Raw genomic sequence first — 26,804 nt, forward strand, 5'->3', positions numbered from 1 at the left:
TGGAAAGGAAACAAGCTTCCGGGGACCGGTTTCTGGCATTACAGCCGTCTTCGGCCCGGCTTGCTTGAATCCTGATGGTGCAGTGAGCAAGGGACTCACATCTGAGCATACCCTTCCACACTTGTGGTGGCCAAAACGATTCATAAAGGGGGTGGTGATGGACAGAGTATCTGAATTAAGCAGAACACTCCTACCCAGTCAAAAGATCAGGGCTTGATCCATCACCGTTTTTTAGCTCACTGCACCATCCCAGCTCAGAACCTGGCTACATGCAAATTAGTCTGACCCTGGCCCAGTGCATCATGGGAACAGGGCAGACCAAACTACCAAGCCAATTCTTTACTGGAAAGGAAACAAGCTTCCGGGGACCGGTTTCTGGCATTACAGCCGTCTTCGGCCCGGCTTGCTTGAATCCTGATGGTGCAGTGAGCAAGGGACTCACATCTGAGCATACCCTTCCACACTTGTGGTGGCCAAAACGATTCATAAAGGGGGTGGTGATGGACAGAGTATCTGAATTAAGCAGAACACTCCTACCCAGTCAAAAGATCAGGGCTTGATCCATCACCGTTTTTTAGCTCACTGCACCATCCCAGCTCAGAACCTGGCTACATGCAAATTAGTCTGACCCTGGCCCAGTGCATCATGGGAACAGGGCAGACTAAACTACCAAGCCAATTCTTTACTGGAAAGGAAACAAGCTTCCGGGGACCGGTTTCTGGCATTACAGCCGTCTTCGGCCCGGCTTGCTTGAATCCTGATGGTGCAGTGAGCAAGGGACTCACATCTGAGCATACCCTTCCACACTTGTGGTGGCCAAAACGATTCATAAAGGGGGTGGTGATGGACAGAGTATCTGAATTAAGCAGAACACTCCTACCCAGTCAAAAGATCAGGGCTTGATCCATCACCGTTTTTTAGCTCACTGCACCATCCCAGCTCAGAACCTGGCTACATGCAAATTAGTCTGACCCTGGCCCAGTGCATCATGGGAACAGGGCAGACCAAACTACCAAGCCAATTCTTTACTGGAAAGGAAACAAGCTTCCGGGGACCGGTTTCTGGCATTACAGCCGTCTTCGGCCCGGCTTGCTTGAATCCTGATGGTGCAGTGAGCAAGGGACTCACATCTGAGCATACCCTTCCACACTTGTGGTGGCCAAAACGATTCATAAAGGGGGTGATGATGGACAGAGTATCTGAATTAAGCAGAACACTCCTACCCAGTCAAAAGATCAGGGCTTGATCCATCACCGTTTTTTAGCTCACTGCACCATCCCAGCTCAGAACCTGGCTGCATGCAAATTAGTCTGACCCTGGCCCAGTGCATCATGGGAACAGGGCAGTTCAATCGAGGCACCAGTGTCGATTGTGGCTCTCACATCTTGGTTTTGTATTCTTATGCGGCACTTCGAGAGTCGTTGTTTCTTCCTTTGTGGTTGGTCTATGGCAAACACATAGTGGACCGGGTAATTATTGGAGTCGTCGTCCATGTGTTCGCTGTCCGGGTCTTCTCTGACGGCATGGGCTGCTTCGGGCTTTTGCTTGGAGGACCTGCACACCGATGCGAAGTGGTTCAGCCGCCCACACGAACCGCATTTTCTCCCACGCGCCAGACAGTCTTGAGCCCGGTGTGGCACACCTCCACAGTATCCACATTCTTTCCGACGCTCCGGTGGCCGTCCTCTTCCAAAAGGGCGTTGTTTCGGCCGGACAACATTGACCTGTTCGGCCACATTGACTTGCTCCACTTTGACTGGTCTATGGAGCGCCGCTTCCATGTGTGACGCTCTCGCTTGTGACAGTTCTTTGGAGCGGCCCAGCTTCAAAATATCTGCTAACGGTTTTCCATCTTCTTGGAGGATCTTCACCCTCAGGTTGGAGGAGTAGCACCCCTGTATGATTTGGCCGCGTATTTCCTCTTGTTCGTCGCGAAAACCGCATGTGCTGGCCAGTTCTTTCAGTCTTCCATGGAATGCGTCGAGGGATTCTTCAGCTTCCTGTCGTGCCTGCCTGAAGATGAAACGCTCGTAGTCCTTACTAGCCATTGGCTCGAAATGTGCGTTGAGTGCATTGAGGAGCGTGACATAGGTGTGAAGAGTGGCCTCCACCAGGGTTTTATAAATCCTATGAATGTCCTTCCCTCCAAGGTGGAGAAGAAGCGCCCTGCGTCGTTCTCTCGCCGTACCTGCCCCCTCAAAGTAGAATTGTAGGCGCTCCGTCCAGTCCTTCCAGCGTGGAGCCAGGGACGCTGGTGCGCCGTCGACCACAAATGGTTCAATGGGCGGAATGGTCGCCATGGTGGCACGTGGTGGCCAACAGTTCTCCTGTGGGTACGCAGGGGCGGGTGTCGCAGGTTGGGGACTCCTCCCTGTCAGCCACTCCAATGGGGTCGCTAGGAAGCGCTGGATTGTGCCCCCGCCGGTGGTGAACGACCCACGTGGTACTGAGGTGTGCCCACCGATGCAGTGAGGGGGGCGCCGGGCTTCCGCAGGCCGATCGCGGTCAGAGCCACGCCTTTACCTGGTGCTGGGAGTCTGTGCACTGTCTCCGCCGTCAGGGTAGCGTGTCTGCTGCTACTCTCCGTCATGCAGTCATCGCTGCAAGGGCCTCTTGCGATGCGCGTCGGCACGCGCCGCCACCCACGCCTGGGATAGACAGCCCCGGTTGGGACCGCCGCATGTGAGGCCTCTGACGTCGGCTGCGCAATCGCGCACAGCAGCAGAGCGGATCAAGAGGGGCGTCGGGGCACCGCATGGGTCCGTCTAGACCTCGTCGCCATTGTCAGGGCCTCGTTGTCAGGTGCGCAGCGCTATCATCGCTGCGCCGAACACAAGGACCCGGGACAGATTAGCATTCCGCGTGGTCCGGACTAACTCCGGGGCCCCGCCTCCTTTATTATATAGCCTACGCGGCATGACGTATCACGCCCACGTAGGCGCACGGCTACGTGTGCATCAACTAGACTGCGGGTACGCAGTCTTTAAACATTACACTGCTCTGGCTGCCGGTGCTTACACTGTACGCTCCCAACCACGATATCGTTATTCTGATGAACATACGCTCACCAGTGCGCGTTGGTCTAAATAAAATGATGAGGTCTGACAGACACTAAACTCTGCACAGCACTGTCGTGCTCGCTTCCAATTGTCGCAGGAGTGCCACGGAGCCTGATGCCTAGCCCTCAGTCTCGCCCCTTATCACCTCCCTGTGTTAGGAATGACAACTAACACATAAGCGGTGACTTGGGGAAAACAGGGGAACACAACAAGGAAAGGAGGGGAAGACACTGCAGTCAGCAATCGTCTAACAGGACAGGTTTAAGCTTCACCGGAACTGTATCCATAAGACAAAGCAAATGATTAATATAGTTCTATTCCCACTTTCCTGAGCATGAGTGTTTAGCGCTTGATATCTGCATAGTATACCTATGGGAGGTTGTGTATTTAAGCTTGGTTCCCCGTAATAAAGAAAGTCTTGATCTTCATATGTTTTTACCTAGAAATAAGATCACAGACTATTAGGTATAGCTATTAGATTTCTAGGGTTTAAGTAATATTGAGTTGTATCTACAATGTACCTCTTAACTTCAGAGGATACGCTTATAAAGGTCCAAAACATCCAAATCCCTTGTTAAAGGACACAAGGAAATAAAGTCTCAACAAATACAAGGACGTCGACTGGAAACAGACGCCTAAGAAACTAGAGGAGTAACATCACGTGTGCTACTTCCTGAAATGCACAACAACATAACGCTTCGATAACTGACTACTCTTAAGTCACCTATGATCAAAAGGCACTCGCTAAATAATAAATGAAGGCAAAGAACCGTGACGAACATACAGGCTCTACACCAAGAAGTAAATAACAAGCCAGACAAGAGTATCAAAGGGAATTGAATCCAGGCACTCACGATAACCGCCGAAAACGCCAATGGTGGAACACGCCAAACGCTAACTCCTCGGACGACTTTCCCCAGTGACCCGGAACGAACCAGAAACACTAGCTAATCGCGAAGCGCTTCCGAGCAGGAAAGGCGGACCTAAATGCCCCGAGAACAATCATGCGCATGCGCAATACTCTCACCGTCGTATGGGGAGTTATTGCCAACCACGTCTGTTTTGCCAACCACTTTGTTAGTTACGAACGCGGCGTCTGCTCCATGTAAACAGGCATGACAGAATACCCCCCCCACAACACCCCCCACCGGTTTCGGCTTGTGAGGATAGCGCCTATGGAAGGCCCGAAGTAAACGAGGGGCATGCACCTGGCTGGCCGGTTCCCACGACCTTTCCTCGATACCATATCCTTTCCAATGCACCAAATATTGGAGGCGACGTCGCACGCATCGGGAATCGATTATAGCCCCTACTTCATATTCCTCATCATCGTCAACCAAGACAGGAACAGTCACTGCTGGGATACGAGTACCAGGCACAACAGGCTTTAATAGGGACACATGAAAGACGGGATGCACTTTCATAGACGAGGGCAAGGTCAATTTCATGGCCACAGGGTTTACAATCTTTGAAATCACAAATGGCCCGACATATTTTGGTTTAAATTTACAGGCGCCTTTGAGATTCAGATGTCTGGTGGAAAGCCATACCTTTTCCCCCGTTTGATAGTCTGGTTCTGCTTTTCTGCGGGCATCCGCCTTTTTCTTATACTCAGTTTTGGCCCTATCAAGATTATCATGTATCTTGGAATGAACCGATTGAACATGATGCACCAAATCTGTCACAGCAGGAATAAGACATTGTTTGACAGAGGCAAAAGGCAGAATTCTAGGGTGATAACCATGGGACCCATAGAAAGGTGTGAACAGGGTAGAAAAGTGGTGACTGTTGTTAGATGATAGCTCAGCAAGCCAAACTAACTCATCCCATTCTTTCTGATCTTGCAGTGACTGACATCTGATGAATTGTTCTAGGCTCTGATTCACCCTCTCAGTTTGCCCATCTGTCTGGGGGTGGTGACTTGATGAGAGGCGTATTTCTATGTGTAGGGCCTCACACAAAGATTTCCAAAATTTGGATACAAATTGAGTCCCTCTGTCCGTGATCAAAACAGCTGGTAAACCATGCAACCTGACTATATTATGCAAAAAGACAGATGCCAAATCTTGTGAAGTGGGTAGTTTCTGTAGTGGGATGAAGTGAGCATATTTGGTAAACAAATCAACCACTACGAGAAGAGTGGTGTGGCCTCTCTTCGTGCATGGCAATTCAACAATAAAATCCATGGACACGGTATGCCAGGGTTCTGGAGGAGTTGGGATAGGATGTAGTAGACCTACTAACCCTTCATGAGAGGTCTTCCCCTGGGCACACACATAACATGTACGAACATACTTCTGCACCTCCCCTGCCAGATTAGGCCACCAACAGTATCTCCTCACCAGCTCGAGTGTCCTTTTATACCCAGGGTGGCCCGCTATTCCTGAAGAATGACATAACTCAAGAATGTGTTGTTGCAAGGGATATGTAGGTATCACTAATCCACCCAGGACAAAGTGCAAACCATCCTTGACAACGGAGGTTTGGTGAGCCAAAGAAGGTAGGAAAGAAGGATCTTGCTGAGCACTACGTATTTGTTCAATCAAACGCTCTTCTGATGTGAGCCCACAAATGATTTTGCAAGGACTAATGATATTGGGAGGCTCCACATCAGTGGGAACAGGATCAAACCCCATGCGGGACAACGCATCAGCCTTCCCGTTCTTTTTCCCTGGCCTGAAATGTATGACGAAATCATACCCACTAAAAAACTGTGTCCATCTCATTTGCCTCATGGATAATGCTCGAGCTGTTTGTAAATACTGCAAGTTTCTATGGTCCGTTATAATGGTGACTGTGTGATGGGTGCCCAATAAGTACTGCCGCCATTCTTCCAACACTTTCTTAATTGCAAGAAGCTCTTTCTCCCCCACCGCATAGTTGGATTCTGCAGGTGTGAGTTTGTGAGAGTAATAGGCTACGGGGTGTAATTCTCCTGTAGGAGAGTCAGCTTGGGAAAGGACTCCCCCCACTGCCACCTGGGAGGCGTCTACCTCCACTATGAACGGACTGTTGAGATCGGGATGTTTCAGAATGGGTGCACAAGTAAAAGCTGATTTCAGGATTCGGAAGGCATTCTCGGCCTCTTCAGACCACACAAAAGGCACCCCTTTACGCAATAGCTTAGTGATAGGGGACACTACATCAGAAAATTGATGGATAAAGCGCCTGTAGAAGTTGGCGAACCCTATGAACTGTTGCACCTCTTTGACAGTTCTGGGGGAAGGCCAATTCGTCACAGCAGACACCTTATGTGGATCCATTTGTAATCCATGTTCGGAAATCAAGAAACCCAGGAAGGCTACTTGGTGTCTGTGGAAAAAACATTTGTCTAGTTTGCAAAACAACTGATTCGTTTGTAGTTTGTGGAGAACCGCCTGTACATGTTGAATGTGTTCATGGTAGGTCTTGGAATAAATGAGTATATCGTCGATGTAAGCTATGACACTGACATCGAGATGTTCTTTCAGTACTTCGTTAATGAAGTACTGAAAGGCAGATGGAGCGTTGCAAAGCCCAAAGGGCATTACTAAATACTCATACAACCCATACTTCGTACAAAAGGCGGTTTTCCATTCATCTCCGTCTTGGACCCTGACGCGATGATATGCCCCTCTAAGGTCTAACTTGGTAAACCACTTGGCGTCCTTTATTTGGTCCAAAAGGACGGAAATGAGGGGAAGGGGATATTTATTCTTGATCGTAATAGAATTGAGAGCGCGATAATCGATACAGCAGCGCAATCCACCCTCCCTTTTGGGTATAAAAAAAAGAGCTGAGGAAGCAGGGGATCTAGAGGCTCGGATAAACCCCAACTCAAGCATATTGTCAAGATATTCTCTGAGATATATATTCTCTTTTTCGGTGAGTGAGTACACTCTACTTGTAGGTATTTTGGCTCCAGGTTGTAACTCTATGCGGCAATCATATACCCTGTGCGGGGGTAATATGGTGGCCTGTTTTTTGTCAAACACCGACTGAAATTCTTTGTATTCTCTGGGTAATTCCACATCAGGTTGTTCCACAGTCAGGTGGGGATCCATAGAGAGGGTTATGGAGTTGACCTCCTTGTCTGTTACTTCTTTGTGTGGCACAGAGTCTTCTGACTCTGTCACATTCTCAAATGTAATAGGAATAATTCCAGCTTTCCTATGGGGGCTGCATCTTTCACTAAAGGTAAGTGTTGAATGTTCCCAATCTATCTGGGGATTATGTAGGCGTAGCCAGGGCAACCCTAATACCACTGGAAATTGGGGGGAATCTATCAAGTCAAAAGTAATTTCCTCCCAATGATTGGACTGAATAGTAAGTTCCATCCTAATAGAAGTTTGGGTGATGGGTCCAGATTTTAAAGGACTACCATCAATGGTATACACTTCTTCAATATAGGTCTTTTGTACTGTTGGGATCGACTGTTCTATGGCCCAATGGGTATCCATAAAGTTCCCTGATGCTCCGGAATCTATCATGATAGGAACTTCTATCGTGATTCCAAACCAGCTGAGCTGAGCCATGACATAAAAATGACCATTGTTAATCAAAACAGAGGAGACCATGTGTTTGATAGGACCCGAGAGAGCAGTCTCATTCGGTCTCGGGTCTACTAGTTTTCCGCCCGGCGTGAGGGTTTAGGCTTTACAGGGCATTCTCTGAGGAAATGACCTGCTTTCCCATAATACAGACATAATTTATTGTCTCTTCTCCTTTGTTTCTCGGTTTCTGTCAGGGGACCCTTAATGCTACCTATCTGCATAGGCTCTGGTTCTTCGGTTTTTGATTCTGTCTCTGCTTTCTTTTCTCTCGTACCTATTCTAGGAAATTCATATCGACCCTTATCCCTTTTTCTTTCGTTTAACCTATGATCGAGTTTTACCACTAAGCCTATCAACTCAGAGCAAGTCTCAGGGGGGTCCACAACATGAGCTAGTGCATCTTTTAACTCCTCCCTTAACCCTTTATAAAACAGTGCACTACGTTTTCCTGGTGGCCAGTCAGCCTCTACAACCAATCGATTAAAGGTAGAGATATACGTTATAAGATCTTTATTTCCCTGTTTAAGGTGTAAGAGTTCTGTGTCTGCTGCATGGGTGAAGGTATGTTTATCAAACATCTTTCTTAATTCTCGTTTGAATCGATTGTAATCCACTAAAAGAGGATCATCTCTTTCGATTAAAGGAATCGTCCAGTTAGCAGCTGAACCTCCCAGATAAGAAAGAACGAACGCTACTTTGGCCTGATCGTTTGGAAAACAAGCTGCCTTGCATAAAAAATGTAGCTAGCATTGCGTAAGGAATGCTGCGCATTTATTAGGGTCTCCATAATATCTTTCAGGAGGAGCTAATGGTATGGTCTGAGGAGTAACTACTTGGACTACGGGGCTGGGGGCGCTAGCTCCGGCTCCTCCATCTCTATTTCGTTGTAAAGCTTCTACCTTATCAGAAAGGGATTGGGTCTCCAATTGGAGATTGCCTATCATGCTAGCTACATCTGCAAGTGTAAGATCCATGGCACTCGGGAGACAAATAAACTAGGGCTTCGCGATCTGTCGTGCTCGCTTCCAATTGTCGCAGGATTGCCACGGAGCCTGATGCCTAGCCCTCAGTCTCGCCCCTTATCACCTCCCTGTGTTAGGAATGACAACTAACACATAAGCGGTGACTTGGGGAAAACAGGGGAACACAACAAGGAAAGGAGGGGAAGACACTGCAGTCAGCAATCGTCTAACAGGACAGGTTTAAGCTTCACCGGAACTGTATCTATAAGACAAAGCAAATGATTAATATAGTTCTATTCCCACTTTCCTGAGCATGAGTGTTTAGCGCTTGATATCTGCATAGTATACCTATGGGAGGTTGTGTATTTAAGCTTGGTTCCCCGTAATAAAGAAAGTCTTGATCTTCATATGTTTTTACCTAGAAATAAGATCACAGACTATTAGGTATAGCTATTAGATTTCTAGGGTTTAAGTAATATTGAGTTGTATCTACAATGTACCTCTTAACTTCAGAGGATACGCTTATAAAGGTCCAAAACATCCATATCCCTTGTTAAAGGACACAAGGAAATAAAGTCTCAACAAATACAAGGACGTCGACTGGAAACAGACGCCTAAGAAACTAGAGGAGTAAGATCACGTGTGCTACTTCCTGAAATGCACAACAACATAACGCTTCGATAACTGACTACTCTTAAGTCACCTATGATCAAAAGGCACTCGCTAAATAATAAATGAAGGCAAAGAACCGTGACGAACATACAGGCTCTACACCAAGAAGTAAATAACAAGCCAGACAAGAGTATCAAAGGGAATTGAATCCGGGCACTCACGATAACCGCCGAAAACGCAGATGGTGGAACACGCCAAACGCTAACTCCTCGGACGACTTTCCCCAGTGACCCGGAACGAACCAGAAACACTAGCTAATCGCGAAGCGCTTCCGAGCAGGAAAGGCGGACCTAAATGCCCCGAGAACAATCATGCGCATGCGCAATACTCTCACCGTCGTATGGGGAGTTATTGCCAACCACGTCTGTTTTGCCAACCACTTTGTTAGTTACGAACGCGGCGTCTGCTCCATGTAAACAGGCATGACAAGCACTTAAGAGCTGATGACAGTACTTATATGTCGCTATTATCTTGCGCAGACCCCACAATTATATTTTGTTGCTGCCAGTAATTCATAGATTGATTGGTTGAGATTGATTTTGCTGTTCAGCAGTTCCTGGATGCCGTTCCACTCCAGTCACCGGCACCTCCTCGACACCTCCTTGAACCTCGCAGTAGCCTCCAGCTGCGTCGTAGACATGAATCCAGCATGTCAGGTTCTGCCACACCGGATCTGACCACACTGTGTCTGATAACCCCCTCCAGGCGGCGAGTCATCCCGCCCCGCTCCCCTCCCTTGTTTCCAACAAACACTGCGCACTTTTACCTAAAATCACCTCTGACAACATTCTTTAGTGCCTGAAAAGGTCGCAGTTTATTCATCAACATAAAATTTTACATAACATTTTAGACATTTCCAATGTTCATGGTCATACCGTATTCAATGTCCATGTTCTACCTTTACATATTTTTCTCATTGCAACTCTTTTTCTTGCATTATGGACCCAGCCTCCTCAATTTCCTAGGAGGGGATGGCCCCCTTTTTCGGGCTTCTGAATCATGGGTCTAGGCTTCAGCTTGCTACCAATTCTGGAGGGTGTCCGTCTGGACCTGCCCGGGCTGCAAGTGCCGTCCCATTCGCCTTGTACCCTTTTGTGGGCCTTCTCTTCTCCCAGGGGTCCCTGCCATGTGGCATCCCAAGGACCTTACTTGAGCATCTACTCTACCTTTACAGAGGCTGAGTCCTTGCCATCTTCTCCCTCGGTACCCCTGCCGTGAGGCATACCAAGGGTCCTGCAGGAGCATCACATCTATTTTCTTCTGGCGGCACGTCGCCCTTGGCTCCCTCAGTGCCCCTGCCGTGAGGCATCCCAAGGACACTGTGAAAGCCTTCCATCTACCTTCTAGTATTTATCTCTTCCTTGCGATGGGGAGAGGAATATGCCTGTTCCTGGCCGTTGGCCCCTCTTATCCCCCCACTCGCTATCTCGGTCGCCCCTGATTGGGTGGGGGCTCTCTTTGTTCCCGGGGGCCAATCCTGGCCCCCGCCGGCCTAGCCGGTATGCTAATGGGGGCGGGGAGGAACCCCGCCTCCGTAGGGCGTTCTACCCGGGCCCCCATTTGGTCCGGCTTAGCCTCCCCGGCCTGGGCATCGTCCCGCTAAACGGGTGCTCATTCCCAAATTGTAGTAAATTGCTCCCACAAACTTCAGTTTGTCAATAACTTTCTTTGCCACCAACCATAAGTGTGAGGCTCCCGTGCCTGCTCATGCCCAACTGTCACTCACACCCCTCCTGAATTTCCACCAGCAAAGCTTCATGAAGCACTATGGCAACCCTTTTGATTATGACGGCCCGATCCCAAGTAATTATGACAACTGGCTTCAATAATACCCAGGTCAGATCAAGAATGAATTGGAATATCAGAATAGTGTTGAAGAGGATGGAAGTCAGTGTATGGATATAGCAGAAGGTCTGAAAGCCTATTTCAACACTGGAAAGTTCCACAGATAGGCCCCTGGTGGTGGACACAAGAACGTAGGGAGTGGCATAATGTTAGTCTATATATTGTTATGCACAATTAGCTAAAAACATTACGTACAAATAGAGGGTTAAGCAGACAAGCAGTACATGAAGGTATACAATAAAAAATTATTAATTTTACAATCAGTCCTTAATAAATATTTTATGAAAACAACAGTTTAAAATTGGATCATTGGGGTTAAAACATCCAAGGATTACTTGATGGCATGGGCTAATTCCATGTTCAATTAATCCACCGGCAAAATTGTTCTTCTGTCCCGCATGACAGCTGTGCATATACAAGCCAAATGTACTATGCCCTCTTTGAAAGCCCCAAATAAACAACAACGGGCTGGTTCACTGGTTCTTAGCATGGGAGTTTAGGCAATAAAAATAGTAGGCGGCCAAAACATAAAGTCATACACTTCCATTTTAAGAACACAGTTTATCCGGATTCAAAGGACAACTGGGGTTTTAGGCTCTAGTACTTCTGTAGCATCATCCATGCGTGAGATCTTTTGGTCAGTGTTGCCTTGTCTGCCTCTACGGAGAGCTTCTTCATTGCGCCATTGATCCGTTTTTTAGAGCACGATTTACGTTAAAGTCCCAAAAAGAATACAATCCAAAAGTTTGGAAGGCAGAGTCCAGGTGTAACCTGCAGGGTACTGAAGGGCAGTTAACAAGCATATACCATACTATTATATTAATTAAAAGGACAACTGAGGTTGAGGTTTTTAGCCTGTAGCAGCAGTTAAAGTAGGCTCCTTGTCTAGCTGGTGCTTGTTTAACAAATTCCAAATTGAAAACAAATTAATGCTGGTGAGGTACTTGTAGGCTGATCAATAGTGCTCCTGTACACTTGCAAGACTAATGTCCAACTGTGCGGCATCACAGCCGGGCAGTGTTTCACTGCCGTAAGTTAGAGTCGGAAGAAGCTTGGAGTTAATCTTTAGAAGTGGCAAAAGGGTTGGACCCTTTAAAATCTATACATCGGGTGAAATGCCAGTGCAAGGACATTAACTCTCTGCGAGATTTGAGATTTTTGGGTTTGGAAGGAGCCCTCTTCGTCAAATAATCCCCTTAAGTATTTGTATTCAGCCAGTGTCGAGTGAAGTGAATTGTGCCAATCCCTACCTGAGACTGACTTAGTCACTTGTCTGACAGTCGACTGATTGTGAGCCACCCATACTAGCATTTTAAAACCCAATTTGTCAGCTGACTTACTGTTACCTAGCCCTTACGACCTTCTACAGGTGGTCTTGGCATATGACTGCCTACAGCTTACTCGTGCTGTATTCCAAAGGTAATGCTGATATATGACAGACTATTGGCGTTTGTTAAAGTTTGGCAGTAAGGGTGGTCCATTCCAAATGTTCTGGACTACCATGAGTGCAAAACAAATTCCCGTCCTATCCTATGGGTCCATTAGGATGGCAGACGGATCGCCACCGCCATGCAGGCGGTGGCGATCCGTCCGCCTTCCTTGCCCGTCCGCCACCTTTCTTCCCCCTGCCATATTACAATGGCGGGGGGGACCATGGCGGAGGGGAAGACCGTCCGCCGCTTTTCCGCCGCGGTCACCTTGCGACCGCGGCGGAAAAGGCCTGATATGGTGGCGGTGTCTATCAGACACCGCCAGCCATATTAGGATGGCCTGGGAGGAATGCCTTTCCGTGGCGGCAATGCTGCCATGAAAAGGCATACAGTTCCTGCTTTGGGGGCCCGTTGCGGGCCCCCAGGGTGAAGGGTAGGTGCACATGGGGGGTACCTATGGTACCCCCCTGCGTTTCACAGCACAACATGGCAGGCACCGTGCTGTGAAACGCACAACAAGCATTTTTCACATTGCGGCGGCCGGTGCTTTAAACACCGTCCGCCGCAATGTTAAAAATGCGGGATGCACCCGCCACTGTGGCGGGTGCATCCTAATTGGGGCCACGGTTCCTCCGCCCTTGTGGCGGACGGTACCTGCCCCCCGACAGGATGGCGGACGGACTTTGTCCGTCCACCATCCTAATGGACCCCCTATTTAGGGTCAGGAGGACGGCAGGTTGGTGTTGATGGACCCCAATTCGATCTGTTGACTAAAAGCATGCTCCAGTGGCCTGACAGAGCAGGGCCAACGGAGGAGGGGCATTACGCCGCCAACCCTCTTCTGAGTAGATGGTGCCGTGCCATTTTATTCTATTCGTCTCTGCCAGGTATAATCTGACAGGGAGGGGCAGGAAAACACAAATAATGAACCTCACACCAACAGAAAAAGCTCCCTACATGTGGGGATTATTAGTTACAAAAGAAAAAACTCCCTAAATGTAGGGATCATTAGTTACAAAAGAAAAAAACTCCCTAAATGTGGGGATCATTAGCTACAAAAGAAAAAAACTCCCTAAATGTGGGGATCATTAGTTATTTGTTTTTCTATAACAAACTCCGCTTTAGGAGCTCCCTTTTTAAAACAAGTAAAGTTTGGCGAGCCGCTGTCAACGAGGTGGCCATCAACCAAAATATTTGTACATTGACAGGAACCATCGTGATGGCGATTCCTGACAACGTACAAAGATCACCCCAGGGCCAGGGAGTGATCTCTACATTTGACGGACGGTGGTTCATCAGGGTGAGGGAGTAATAGTCTCTGCCATCCTGAAGGACAGTACTCCATCCACCATATACGAGATCAGGCCCTATGCTCTACGTCTACCTATCGTGCAGACAGGGTTGATAAGCGAATGCAGTGCTGCTAAGATACCCTGTGTTATGTGTGAAACTGTCTGGTAGTCTTGGGTTTTTAGCCAGCAACCCGATGTCTGGGGAGTCTATGGGACCCCCTTTCCCTCCTCAAAAGGGCTGCCATCAGGGGTTGCACTGACAGTGTACCGCCTTTTAGATGGTGCATTGTCAGTGCACCTCCTGGGAGCTAATTTGCCTCTGCGCCCGCATCGGAAATAGGGCGTGGCGCAGAGGCAAAGAAACTCCCTCATTTGCATGGGACATGCCCCATGCAAATGAGGGAATACCCCCTGAAGACAGCGCTGGTGCTTTACATGCGCCAGCACTATCGGTATTACAGAAGGAGCCACACTAACGTCTGCAGCCCCTTCTGTAAAATCAAAGGGCACAAACGCCTGTTGCGCCTTCGGGGCACGTATGTTATACAGCACCAGATAGACAATGGTGGATCTGGGCCTTCCGAGGAAAACTCCTGACTCATTTGTTCTCATGGCATTTACAAAGATTGTGAAAGCCAATATTCAACAAGCATTGGCATAGCCAATAGGTCTCGCATTTACAGCCATTAGAGCTATTTACATTGTAAATGACATTTTTTATTCCTTGTTTTCGTTTTTTAAACATAAATAAAAGGCATTGTTATTTACAATGCCAATAGCTTAAAGTCAGTTGGTAGGCATATTAGTTTGCTCAGCTTTAAAAAAAAAACTATGGGAGAAAGAAGAAAGCAAAAGGGTGACTGTACTGCGAAAAAAGAAGGGGGGTGCAAATAGCTGTGTAAAAGTAGGAGAGACGAAAAGGAGGAGAGGCAAGAGAGTGTGGGCTTAAGTGGCAGTTTTGAGAAATGACTGCAGATTTATTGGCATTAGGAGGCTGATGATGCAAGAGGACTCGCACTTTTATAAGCTTGTGCTATCTGCTCTCCCCTCCTCCCATACTTTATCCGCAATTTTAACCTGTACTTATACGTGTGTTTCCATATTGTGTTAAGGTGCCTGGCAAAGGGGCACTGGCGGGCGCAGCTAAAAATGAAGCAGTGAATATAGGGAAAGATGGCTGTTAATGCATTGGGCCCCATTTTTTGTGCAAAAGACACCGGAAACCGAAGCACTGCAATGAGCTTTTTAGTGACAAGATGCCCCTAAAGAGGAAAGCTGAGCAGTGTCGGTAAGATGCCGGCGCCGAACAGGACGGGTACTATTTATTACAGTGATGAAGCTGAGAATTGAAGAAAGCAAAAAGGGTGACTAGATGGAGAAAAAGTGAGGGGGGTGCAGATAACTGTGTAAAGGAAGGAGTGACAGAGGAGGAGAGCTTAGAGAGTGGAGGAGTAAGTGATTAATTTTATAAATCACTGTGGATTTACCAATTTGGAGGCAGATGTATCGAGTGGGCGTGCATGCTGCTTTTTGGAGGCAGATGTATCAAGTGGGCCTGTCCGCGCTACTGTCCCCTTCCGCCTTACTTGTTCGCATTTCAACCTGTGCTTACAAGTGTGTTTATTGTTGTACAAATGTGCCTGGCGATGGGGCAGTAACCGGCCCAGCTATAAATTAAGCGTTAACAATAGGGAAAAGAGGCTCTTATTGTGTATACCAAACTTTTTTCTGCAAAAGCAAAACAACCAGATCCGAATCCCCGTGGTGAGCTTCTAAGTGACGAAAAGGTTTTGGCAGAGAAAAGCTCAGCAGTGCCCGGTGAGATGTCAGTGTCGCACACGGTGGGTCACTACTTTTTGCAGTGATCAAATATAGAGTTGTATAAAGCAAAATGGGTGACCGGATCGACAAAAAGGAAGAGGGGTGCAGATGTATATGTAGAAGAAGGGGAGACGGAAAGGAGGAGAGGTGAGAGAGTGGCGAATTAAGTGCGGATTTGATAAATCAGCGTGGTTTCATCGACATTGGAAGGCATGAACCGAGTGGGCGTGCACGTATATGACCTGTGGGAGGTGCTCTCCCCTTGCGCCTTATTCGTTCGCATTTGAACTTGTGCTTAGTGTGTTTTATGTTGTATTAAGGTGCCTGGCGAGTGGGCAGTTACCGGCGCAGCTTTGCAGTGAATAAATATAGAGTTATATAAAGCAAAATGGGTGACTGGATTGACAAAAAGGAAGAGGGGAGGTGGTTACAGATATATGTGTAGAAAAAGGGAACACGGAAAGGAGGAGAGGTGAAAGAGTGGCGAATTAAGTGCGGATTTGATAAATCACTGTGGTTTCATCGACATTGGAAGGCATGAACCGAGTGGACGTGCACGTATATGACCTGTGGGCGCCTTACTTGTTCGCATTTGAACTTGTGCTTAGTGTGTTTTATGTTGTATTAAGGTGCCTGGCGATGGGGCAGTAACTGGCGCAGCTATAAATTAAGCAAGGACTGTCGGGAAAAAAATCTGTTATTGTGTGAGCCCCGATTTCTTTTGTGCAAAAGCAAAATATACCGGATACAAAGCCCCGTGTTGAGCTCTTAAGTGACAACAAGCATTGGCCGCGCGGCCGTGAAAGTGATCGCGATCGCGGGCTGTAAGGGTGCCCGCGAGCGATGCACTTAATGAGCCATGACGAGACAGGAAAGCCAAATGGCGCCTGTGCTCGTAACTGTGCGCATAATCGCACGCTCTAGGCCACACAAAAAGCTGTGGTGGGCTTTTTGAAGCCCACTTATTAAAAGTCTCGCCAGCGCAGCACATGCACTAGCTCAGGCAAGACCTAAAAAGTACTTGGTGCATGACATATTATTTTCTGTACCCTGTTTTTCCAATTTCCACAACACATATTCCCTCTACCCCCAACACATAACACAGCCTGGATTTATCATGAAAGAATAAACAGTCAATAATGAGAGTGTTACTGCATTACGACAGAAAGGAAATAGTGAGAACGACCTAAAACTATTCTGGTCTGAGCTTTGATTGTCAATGATATCAGTCTGATTTCTGTACAGGGAGCAGCCAGCATCTGAGTAGATGTTCAGCTTATTTTATCAATTTGTATTGGCCCTTTAGATTAACCTTTACAAATGATAATTCATTATATAATGAACAGAAACTGCCCCTCTACATTTAAAAGCTTTTAAAACATGCAGTACAGTACAATACGTAATAAAAATAGTTAAAAATATCTAATAAAATACATATATACATGTTACATTTAAAAAATGAATTAAGATACCGACTGAAATATATATGTTACTAAACACAAGAGAAACTTATCAAGTATTAAGCCAATATCGTATAAAAGCCCACATTATCAATCCCTCCTCCTAAATGGACAAGTAAAACCAATAGCATCAAGAGCCTCTAAGAAGGCATAGTATTGGGGGGAAAAGGGTCTGTTATGCTGTCTAAATTTATATATATATATATATATTTATTTATTTATTTTTTAGGCTTTTTTTAAGCTTTTTACATGGACTGGAACAAAATAAGACTGTTGCTAGCTTATGGATGGACAGTAAATTTCGAAACTTAGGAACCGCAGTAGCCACTTTTACCAATAAGGCTTTAGGCAACATATTTTTAGATGGTTAATTGTAATGGAACAAGTTATCCTAATGAATTTTAATCTCCTGGGGGGAAAAGAGCACGCTGTGATTTCTAGTTGTTGGCATCTACTCAATCCACCTCCACGCCCCAGTTGTGCGCAGGAATTAGAAATAGATGCATATATACACTCTGGACCTTAGATGATCATAAGGTTTAGGGGTTCACCGAGGGCAACTCTTTCGATCTAATTTTCCATGCCCACTTTAGAAAACTTGCCACTGCGAAAACTATTAATTACTTTAGATCACTTTTTAAAATGCTTTAAGCCTCCCAAAAGTGCTTTATCCCTTCCAGTCTACATACTGCAACTATCCATTTCTTACGCAGGAGTGAATAGCTGGGGAAAAACAGAAGAAAATGGTCTATTGATTTTATTTCCTGTAGGCAAAATGGACAGTGTTCTGGGGAACAGCCTGATTTATCCCACTGAGATGTTAGTGATCTTGGGGGTAATGTCCCAGATCTGCACATACAGACGCTTTGCTTGTGAGGGACAGATTCTGCCCATGTATGCCTCAAACTTAGGTAAACATTTGATATTCAGAAACAGCCCAGTCAAGCTCCCAGCTATATGGTCATACCAAATCTGAAGTATAGCATTTTCCCAGTATGTATTTTTTCAATTTCTGGTTGAGACACTTCGCAACATCTGCTGGTGAATTCCATAAATCTCCCATTTTCAACAATTCACACTGCTTCTTAACATTTTTCAACCATGGGGTACGGGTTTGTTTAGCACGGGAGACTAAAAATACCAAGGAGACACTGGAGGGAGCCAACTCCAAGGTTGTCCATAACCGCACGGTCGCACCTAATACAGCAGAGGCTTTAAAAAGGACACTCTGTGGGTGGGGTTTAGAGCTAGATCAAGCTTCAGGGGAACAAAAGGTGTGGTTGATGGTAAATTTAGCAGGCCCCTAATAAATGTGTTCTCTGAAGTTGTAAGCGAAGTTGGGTAAACATTGTTTACCACACATGCGATATAACGCATACCATTACAACGTAAGTCGGAACAACGACATACTGTAGGGGGCAGAAGGTGTTGGATTCCAACACCTTCTCTACTGTTGCACAGACTGGAGTTGAAAAAGTAAATTATACTATTCCAAAATCCAGCGCCCCACTACAGCAAGTCGTTGTAATGACTTGCATTGTAATGGTATACGATGTAACAACGCGATTGTTGTGTTGGCCTGCATTGTAATGGCATACATTGTAAACACATGCGATGTAACGAGGCCTATTCGTGAAGTTGCATCAGTGTACCACCATACTTCTGCCCCATAGGTGACTGCCGCCACTGCTGTAGCTCTATATATCCACTGGGCCAGGGATATCACTCCACCACATCCTTATATTTACTTCCAATCTGTGGCGCTCTCTGATTAAGAGCTCATTTGCTCTTCTCATAGTGTCTGACAATCTTATTCCTAAGTAGTCAAAATGTTTGACCTGTTCTATCGGGGAGCCTTCGATCACCATCCTTGCTCTGAAGTATTTATGTGTATTTCTCACCATGAATTTTGTTTCTGTTGGATTTATTTCAAGGCCCCTCTTTTTGCAGAAGGCAGCAAAGGAGTCCAGTTCCGACTGAAGGCCCATGGGAGTTCTGGAAATTAACAGAATGTCATCCGCGAAAATTAAGATCGGGACTGGTGCTCCTGCTAATTTGGGTGCATCATGCGTACATCCTGATTGCCATTTGACTGCCCGTTAATATATAGACTAAATAGAGTCAGGGCTAACGCGCATCCCTGCTTTACTCCCCGTCTAATGGGGATACTTTCAGTTAAATCACCACCCATGTTCCATCTCACCCTTGCAAAAGTATTGTTATGTAGACTCTAAGGACCCAGAGGAGATCACCTGAAAAATCATATGTCTCCAGAACCTTCCATAGGTTATCTCTTGGAACCATGTCGAACGCTGACCTCAGGTCAATAAATGCAACATAAAGATTGTCCCTCTTCAAGGTCACTTGCTTCCAGTACAGTACCATAAAGTGAAAAACCTTTTAGATGGTGCTAACCATTTTCCTAAAGCCAGCCTGCGCGTCCTCCAAAATATGTTTATCCGGAACCCACATTAGTAGCCTTGCCAGCAACTTGCCTACAAAATATTTTTGGGGCTATTATCCAATAAGCTTATGGGCCTGTAGTTGGAGGGAAAATCTCTGTTTCCTTTTTGAATTTCAAAATAATTTTATTGGTAGTTTCAGACATAAAAAGAAAAACATATGCAACATAATAAAATGACTGATGGCAAACGGAGGAGTGTGGTACATACAGTGGTGAACAAAAGGTATGCCTTGGAACCTCTGTTTCCTTTTTTTATTAAAGATTGAGATTATGGCAGCACCAAGTCAGGTAGATAGAATAATATTTCCCCTCATTAGCATTGCTCAAAATATTGAGATAGGTGACCCATACTTCAGGATGTAACAGGAATAAGTCACCTGGAATACCATTTAGCCCAGGGGACTTTTCTTTCTTCAATTGTTTAAGTGCCTTCTCTGTTTCCATCATGATAAAGTATGAGGACTCCCCTGGCACCCTTAAAATCGCTATCTCATTTGCGAGTAGCAAATTGCTACTCGCAAATGAGGGATACTCCCCATTCATTCCTATGGGCCTCTTGGCCCATAGGAATGAATGGGGAGTATTTGCGAGTAGCAAATTGCTACTCGCAAATAAAGAACATGTAGGAATCGCTATTTAAGTAGCAATTCCTACATGAATGCCGTTTTGCATGTCCTCAATAGCGAATCGCTATGATTCGCTATTAGGGCCACGCAAAACGGATTGTACCTGAATCAGGCTGTAAGGACCCAGAGGAGATTACCTGAAAAATCATATGTCTCCAGAACCTTCCATAGGTTATCTCTTGGAACCATGTTGAACGCTGACCTCAGGTCAATAAATGCAACATAAAGATTGTCCCTCTTCAAGGTCACTTGCTTCCAGTACAGTACCATAAAGTGAAAAACCTTTTAGATGGTGCTAACCATTTTCCTAAAGCCAGCCTGCGCGTCCTCCAAAATATGTTTATCCAGAACCCACATTAGTAGCCTTGCCAGCAACTTGCCTACAAAATATTTTTGGGGCTATTATCCAATAAGCTTATGGGCCTGTAGTTGGAGGGCAAATCTCTGTTTCCTTTTTGAATTTCAAAAGAATTTTATTGGTAGTTTCAGACATAAAAAGAAAAACATGTGCAACATAATAAAATGACTGATGGCAAACAGAGGAGTGTGGTACATACAGTGGTGAACAAAAGGTATGCCTTGGAACCTCTGTTTCCTTTTTTATTAAAGATTGAGATTATGGCAGCACCAAGTCAGGTAGATAGAATATTATTTCCCCTCATTAGCATTGCTCAAAATATTGAGATAGGTGACCCATACTTCAGGATGTAACAGGAATAAGTCACCTGGAATACCATTTAGCCCAGGGGACTTTTCTTTCTTCAATTGTTTAAGTGCCTTCTCTGTTTCCATCATGATAAAGTATGAGGACTCCTTCTTTGCAGTGTCCACTCCCCCTTGAATAGTTGCTATACTTACTTGCTCCAATAAAATTCCCACCCTCTGATTCTAATCCTGGTGCATTTCTCGACTATAAAGTGCCCTAAAGTGTGCTATGCACTTATCTGGCTGCACTACTGTCTCTAGGTGATTGTCAATTTCCAGTGTGCCAGTTGCCAGTAGCTTCCAAAAAGCCTTCATGTTCTTGTTATCACGTGTATTAGTGAGTTATGTCCACTGTTCTGCCTCACAGCTCCTTTTAGCTTTAGTCAGGATGTTTTTATAATTCTTATTCCTAGCTGCAATTAATAGGGCATATATAAAACTGACTGCTGAAATCATCTATTTTTTTGCCAACCAGGCCTGTGTAACTCACCTGAATTTGGGAAGCTCGCCCGGTTATCATATGAGAATGCCCTCATTGAGCCGCTGTCATCGAGCTTCGCCAAGCCCAGGACCTCTGTGCCACGCAGTAGCGAATAGGGTGTGGCTGAAAGCAAAATCATGGACCCATCATCATCCTCTCCAGGGTGGACCAGAAGCCGAGCACCTGAAGAGAAACAAGAGACACAACTAAAGAGTATCTGCTATTTGAAGAACTGTGCCAACTAAGCAATGAAAAAAAACATGTTACCAATCCATATACCAATTTAGTCTCCTTTGATCAGTGAGTTTTATTTCGAAACAAATAGTCGTGGGTTTACTCATATGATTTTCATTGATTTGCTCATTTTTGGGATTCTCAAAAATGCCCAGGGGTATGGCTGGAAATCAGCAAGAAAGAAGAAAGCAAAAGAGATTGCTAATAGTGCCAGACAAGGTGCAATTTTGAAAGCATACTTGAAACCAAAACCCCAAAATGGCCCAGGACCTATCTCGACATAATGACGCCAAAGGCCTGGCATTGCAAGTATCTAAAATTCAGGCTAGGAACTCTACCTCTATGAGCATTTACCACGAGAAGTCAGGGAAGATTGCAACGGTTCATGCAACTGCAAATTGGGAGGACTAGAGACAATAAGTCACTGTTGTCCCACAAAACAGAATGTTAGCCCTCTGATTAAGACAGTTGGACCTAAGTATACTAAGGAGGCAATAGGACTGTGCCACAGGACGGATACACTAGCCATCTTTCTCCCTGTCACAACCTATCTTGTTTCAACATGGCAGCTCATAACGAATTAACTTACAAAGAACTAGGAGCTGCCTCTGCTTAAATTAAGACTCTGAAGCCTTTAGTAAATTTCCCTTAGCTTTGTATTATTCATAACTGGATCAACACTGTATATATATATATATATATATATATATATATATATATATATATATATATATATATATATATATTCACTGAAAAAACCATAGGTTATAGACCATATATAGTTAGGAATTAGCATTTACAAAACCTTGAAAATTCACTGAAAAAACCATAGGTTATAGACCATATATAGTTAGGAATTAGCATTTACAAAACCTTGAAAATTCACTGAAAAAACCATAGGTTATAGACCATATATCGTTAGGAATTAGCATTTACAAAACCTTATTTTACTCACACAAAACCATTGAAATTCCATATATAGTTAGTTGCACTAACTATATATCGCGCACCCGCAATCCACTGCTGATGATGTCACATATTACATCATTCATGACATGGTCAGTGACATCACTGATGACATCACTGATGACATCTCAAATGACATCACTGATGACATCACTGATAACAACATCCAGTGATTTTTTGTTTCTATAAAGTTTAAATATGTCTTACATATTGAAGAATGAGTGGATGTGTAAGTGTCTGGACGAAGGATTTAGTAGGTGCATGACTGACTGTATGAGTGAGTGATTAAATGTGTCTCACTGAGTGCATGGGTTAGTGACTAAACTGTCTTAATTTGTGCATCATTATGTCTGTTGTTCTGTAAACTGCTGCATGTGTTGATCAGTAGCTATATGAGTAACTATATGGGTTATTGATTGATTGCCCAAGTATTTGTATGGGAGACTGAGTGTGTGTGTGGCTAGCTGGGAGGTGTGTGACTCTGTGCAGATCAATCTGTACTTGTATCAATGATTGTATAAGAAGGTAAGTATGTGTTAGTATATGTTTGAAAATGTAAGGTGCTCTATGTTTAACTGTATAGACAAGAAAATGGAAGTCTCATTGATTCTTTACAGGACTGACTAGGTGTGTGAGTAACTCCATGGATGAGTGGCAGACTGTGAGTGTCTGTATAGGTGTATGAGTGCATATGATAGTGTTGTAAAGATGAGTGATTGTATGTATGAATGATTGTATGGGTGAATGAGTGAAGGTGTGTGTAGACGTAGCAATCAGTGAGTGCGTATGTAGTAACTAGTATTGGTGTGTCAATGGTTTCAAAAATTATACTCTTTTTAACACTGGGTGAAACAGAGGTTATATTAAAATGTGAGGAGATGCACTGTATTGTCACATGAATGATATCATCAGTGATGTGGTCATTGATGTCAAATGAGATGTCATCAGTGATGTCATCAGTGATGTCATTTGAGATGTCATCAGTGATGTCATCAGTGATGTCACTGACCATGTCATGAATGATGTAATATGTGACATCATCAGCAGTGGATTGCGGGTGCGCGATATATAGTTAGTGCAACTAACTATATATGGAATTTCAATGGTTTTGTGTGAGTAAAATAAGGTTTTGTAAATGCTAATTCCTAACGATATATGGTCTATAACCTATGGTTTTTTCAGTGAATTTTCAAGGTTTTGTAAATGCTAATTCCTAACTATATATGGTCTATAACCTATGGTTTTTTCAGTGAATTTTCAAGGTTTTGTAAATGCTAATTCCTAACTATATATGGTCTATAACCTATGGTTTTTTCAGTGAATTTCAATGGTTTTTTAATAGCAAATATCATAAGCTGTCGAATGTCAAGTACGTGGTAAGTAAAAACATTTTCGTGTTTATGCACACTGATCTGCTTTGAATGCTGCCCCCCACCCCTCATTTCTATTAGGAGTACTCTCTCTTTGCAGATAGTGAAGGGTAGTTAACGCAGCCCTTTGCCCCCTTTGTAATCCGTCGTGCCTGCTTCTCTCTCCATTTGATTGATTGTTCTCTTTGGTTCATTCTCTATTTACAAACAAGCACACAGTCGCAATACTCTGTTTAGTCTTTGCAGATAGCGAAAAATCGTGTAAAAAAACAAAAGGAATCGAGCAAAATCAGTAGGCCACTAATGGGATCTCTTTTTGACCTCGCTAAAATAGAAACATTAGGAACAACCTGTTGAAAATAGCAATGCGTATGTACATAAGCGGCGTTCATTTGTGTTCACAGTACCCCTTGTTGATTGTTTGAATCGAGCATTGAATTGTTCGAAGTTGGTTCTCTTAAGGATCTTCTCTGCCTGCAAACGAGGAAGAATAGGAATATTCTCTCTCCCTTTGCAGATAGTGAAGGGTAGGTAACGCAAGCCTTTAACACGTCGTACCTATTTCATTCCTCATTGATTGATTGATTGTCCGAACATTGACTGTTTGGGAATTAGTTCTTTTTGGAGGTATTCCCTGTTTGCAAATAAACGTAGGAAAATCTTTGCAAGTAGTGAAAGGGTACGTAATGCGGACTTTTCTCCCCCGTTGTAATCTGTCATGCCGATCTACTCCCCACTGATTGATGCACCTGTTTCACCCGGACCATTTACTAGACATACGTCATCTGGCCCGACCAGAGAGCACCCCTAGTGAAAAGGACATATGCAATAATAACGAAGTGATCACTGTATCCTGTTAACAGAAACTTTAGCATGAAACAACCTGGAAAGAAAAGAATAGGAAAACGAAAATCAGTAGGCCACTGATGAACATGAACTTTTATTAAACAACGAACAAAGAAACGATAACATAACGTAATGATAAAACCTATTAATGTCCTAGAAACAAGAAAACGTTAAAATATGCCAGTGGTGAGAGACCAGAAAAACAGTAAGAGAAACCAAATCACCCCTCGCTGTCCCACCGCCTGCCACGCCAAAAAAATCGATAGACTAGGGAAAATGCAAGTCAGTAGAACATCCGCCCCCACTCTGGAAACTTCCAAGGTGGGGCAGGGTTCCGGCTACGCCCAGCCGGGAGCAGCCCATATAAGGCAGGTCCTGCTGCCACGCCTCGGCCAGGAGATCCTAACGTAGGGTGTAGCCGGAGGAGAGGCCGAGGCCAGCGGGACCCGGCCAGGGGATTGCCTTTACAACGCTGAACAGTTGCAGGGGGGGGGGGATGTCTCCTCGACCCTCCCCTCTCTCTCCCAGTCCGGCCGCGGTGGGCCTTGAGAGTTGCAGGTAGTCCCGCCACATGCTCTTCCGGTCCGGCCACCAACGGTCGGGGGGCCGAGGCCGACGGGATCCGGCTGCAGCCGATAAACCAAGAAACTCGTTCATGGGGCCAGAGCCAGGGGCGTCCGGCCGACATCTACCGGAAGCCCGGCCCGAAGACGGACGGGACACTTCTTCTTTCATGAATAATGGCTGCGACAACACTGGGGGGGGATGTCTTGCACATGCCTCCGACCCCCCCCCCCTCGTCCTCATCGCCTGGTCCGGCCATAACAAATCTCAAGCGAGACGCCGTGGGGTGCACTGGGAGGGAGAGACGGTGCGAACAGGCCTCTCCCGCCTCCCCAGGTGGAGGCTTCCCAGCTGCACCCTCAGCGCTCCAGGCGCCCGGAAAAGGGTTCTTCCACTGTGGCCATGCTGCAACGTGTCGCCCGGCAGGGTGGAGCCCGTCCGCTCATTTGACCCCGCGATCGCCAGTAGCTACCGAACTCTCAAAATGGCGGTCGACCTGGCAAGAGCGGGCCCAGCATAAAGAAATGGCCCGGTCACTGGTTGACTCCACCACCGTAGTCCTCCACGACCTTGAAGATTCTAGAGGAGCCGCGGGAGTCTCCGACCCCCGATGGGGAATGACTGCCATGATCGCCCGTGGAGTGACGAAACTGTATCCGCGGGACGTCGGCGCTCCCATGCTGGCGCCAGCCTCACTTTGAATTACTAGAATCCTGCACACCTCACTTCCGGTGAAAGCACAGTGTGACCCGGTAGGAAAAATTGTTGCACCCCCTCCCCTTTTTGACTGATAGTTCAAACCACCGATCCTTTCCTTTGCCCTTTTAACGGAACTTTGGACTGCCTCCCCCTCTTTTACATTTTCTAGAGAAAACAAAACATTAACCACTACATTAGCATAGCAGTTGACACCAGAACTGTTTTCAAATTGAAAACCAACAACATCTTCAACAGAATCCTTTTTGTTTCTGCTGTGACCCTGCTACAGCACAGGCATTGTCCCCAGCAGTAATTCTGCAATGCCGGTAAGAATAGCTGTGGTGCCTACTGGACTCACTCACCCCCGCGGCGCCCCACGCCGTTATTTGCTGGGCGGCAACTTGCTAGACATCACTTTCGTGCCATCTAGATTTCAGCGCGTTCTGCTGCCTTGGAACTATTCGCACAACAGACCGCTACTGACAAGAATATTTCATTATTGGTGCTGTCAATTTCAATAAATCTATTGGATAATTCAAAAGAAATTGCCACGGTCTCTTCGTTGTTTAAATGTTTTTACTGTTTTTGTTTTGTTGTATATATTTATATGTTATTAAAGTTTTATATTCCTACTACTTTGTTGGAGTGCTATATATTTTTAATGTGACACATAATTGTAAAAACTTTGATGTACAAAGAGTCATTCCTGGAATCTTCCGCTTCAGGCTCGGTCCCCTCCCCAATCACAATACAGGATGGTTTTCAGATAGTAGGAA

General features: G+C 45.5%; 1 protein-coding gene across 4 annotated transcripts in view; it reads right to left on the bottom strand.

The window, feature by feature from the left end:
• The window catches only part of LOC144799917 (anoctamin-10-like), a 394,459-nt gene that overhangs the window by 300,481 nt on the left and 67,174 nt on the right, over nt 1-26,804 (bottom strand). For all 4 annotated transcript variants that reach the window (XM_078671537.1, XM_078671539.1, XM_078671538.1 and 1 more), the window contains exon 3: nt 21,359-21,532. In XM_078671537.1, coding sequence (XP_078527663.1) covers nt 21,359-21,532 — 174 coding nt within the window. The remainder of the gene's footprint in view (nt 1-21,358; nt 21,533-26,804) is intronic.

This window comes from Lissotriton helveticus, chromosome 12 (genome assembly GCF_964261635.1).
Source record: "Lissotriton helveticus chromosome 12, aLisHel1.1, whole genome shotgun sequence".
NCBI lineage: Eukaryota > Metazoa > Chordata > Amphibia > Caudata > Salamandridae > Lissotriton > Lissotriton helveticus.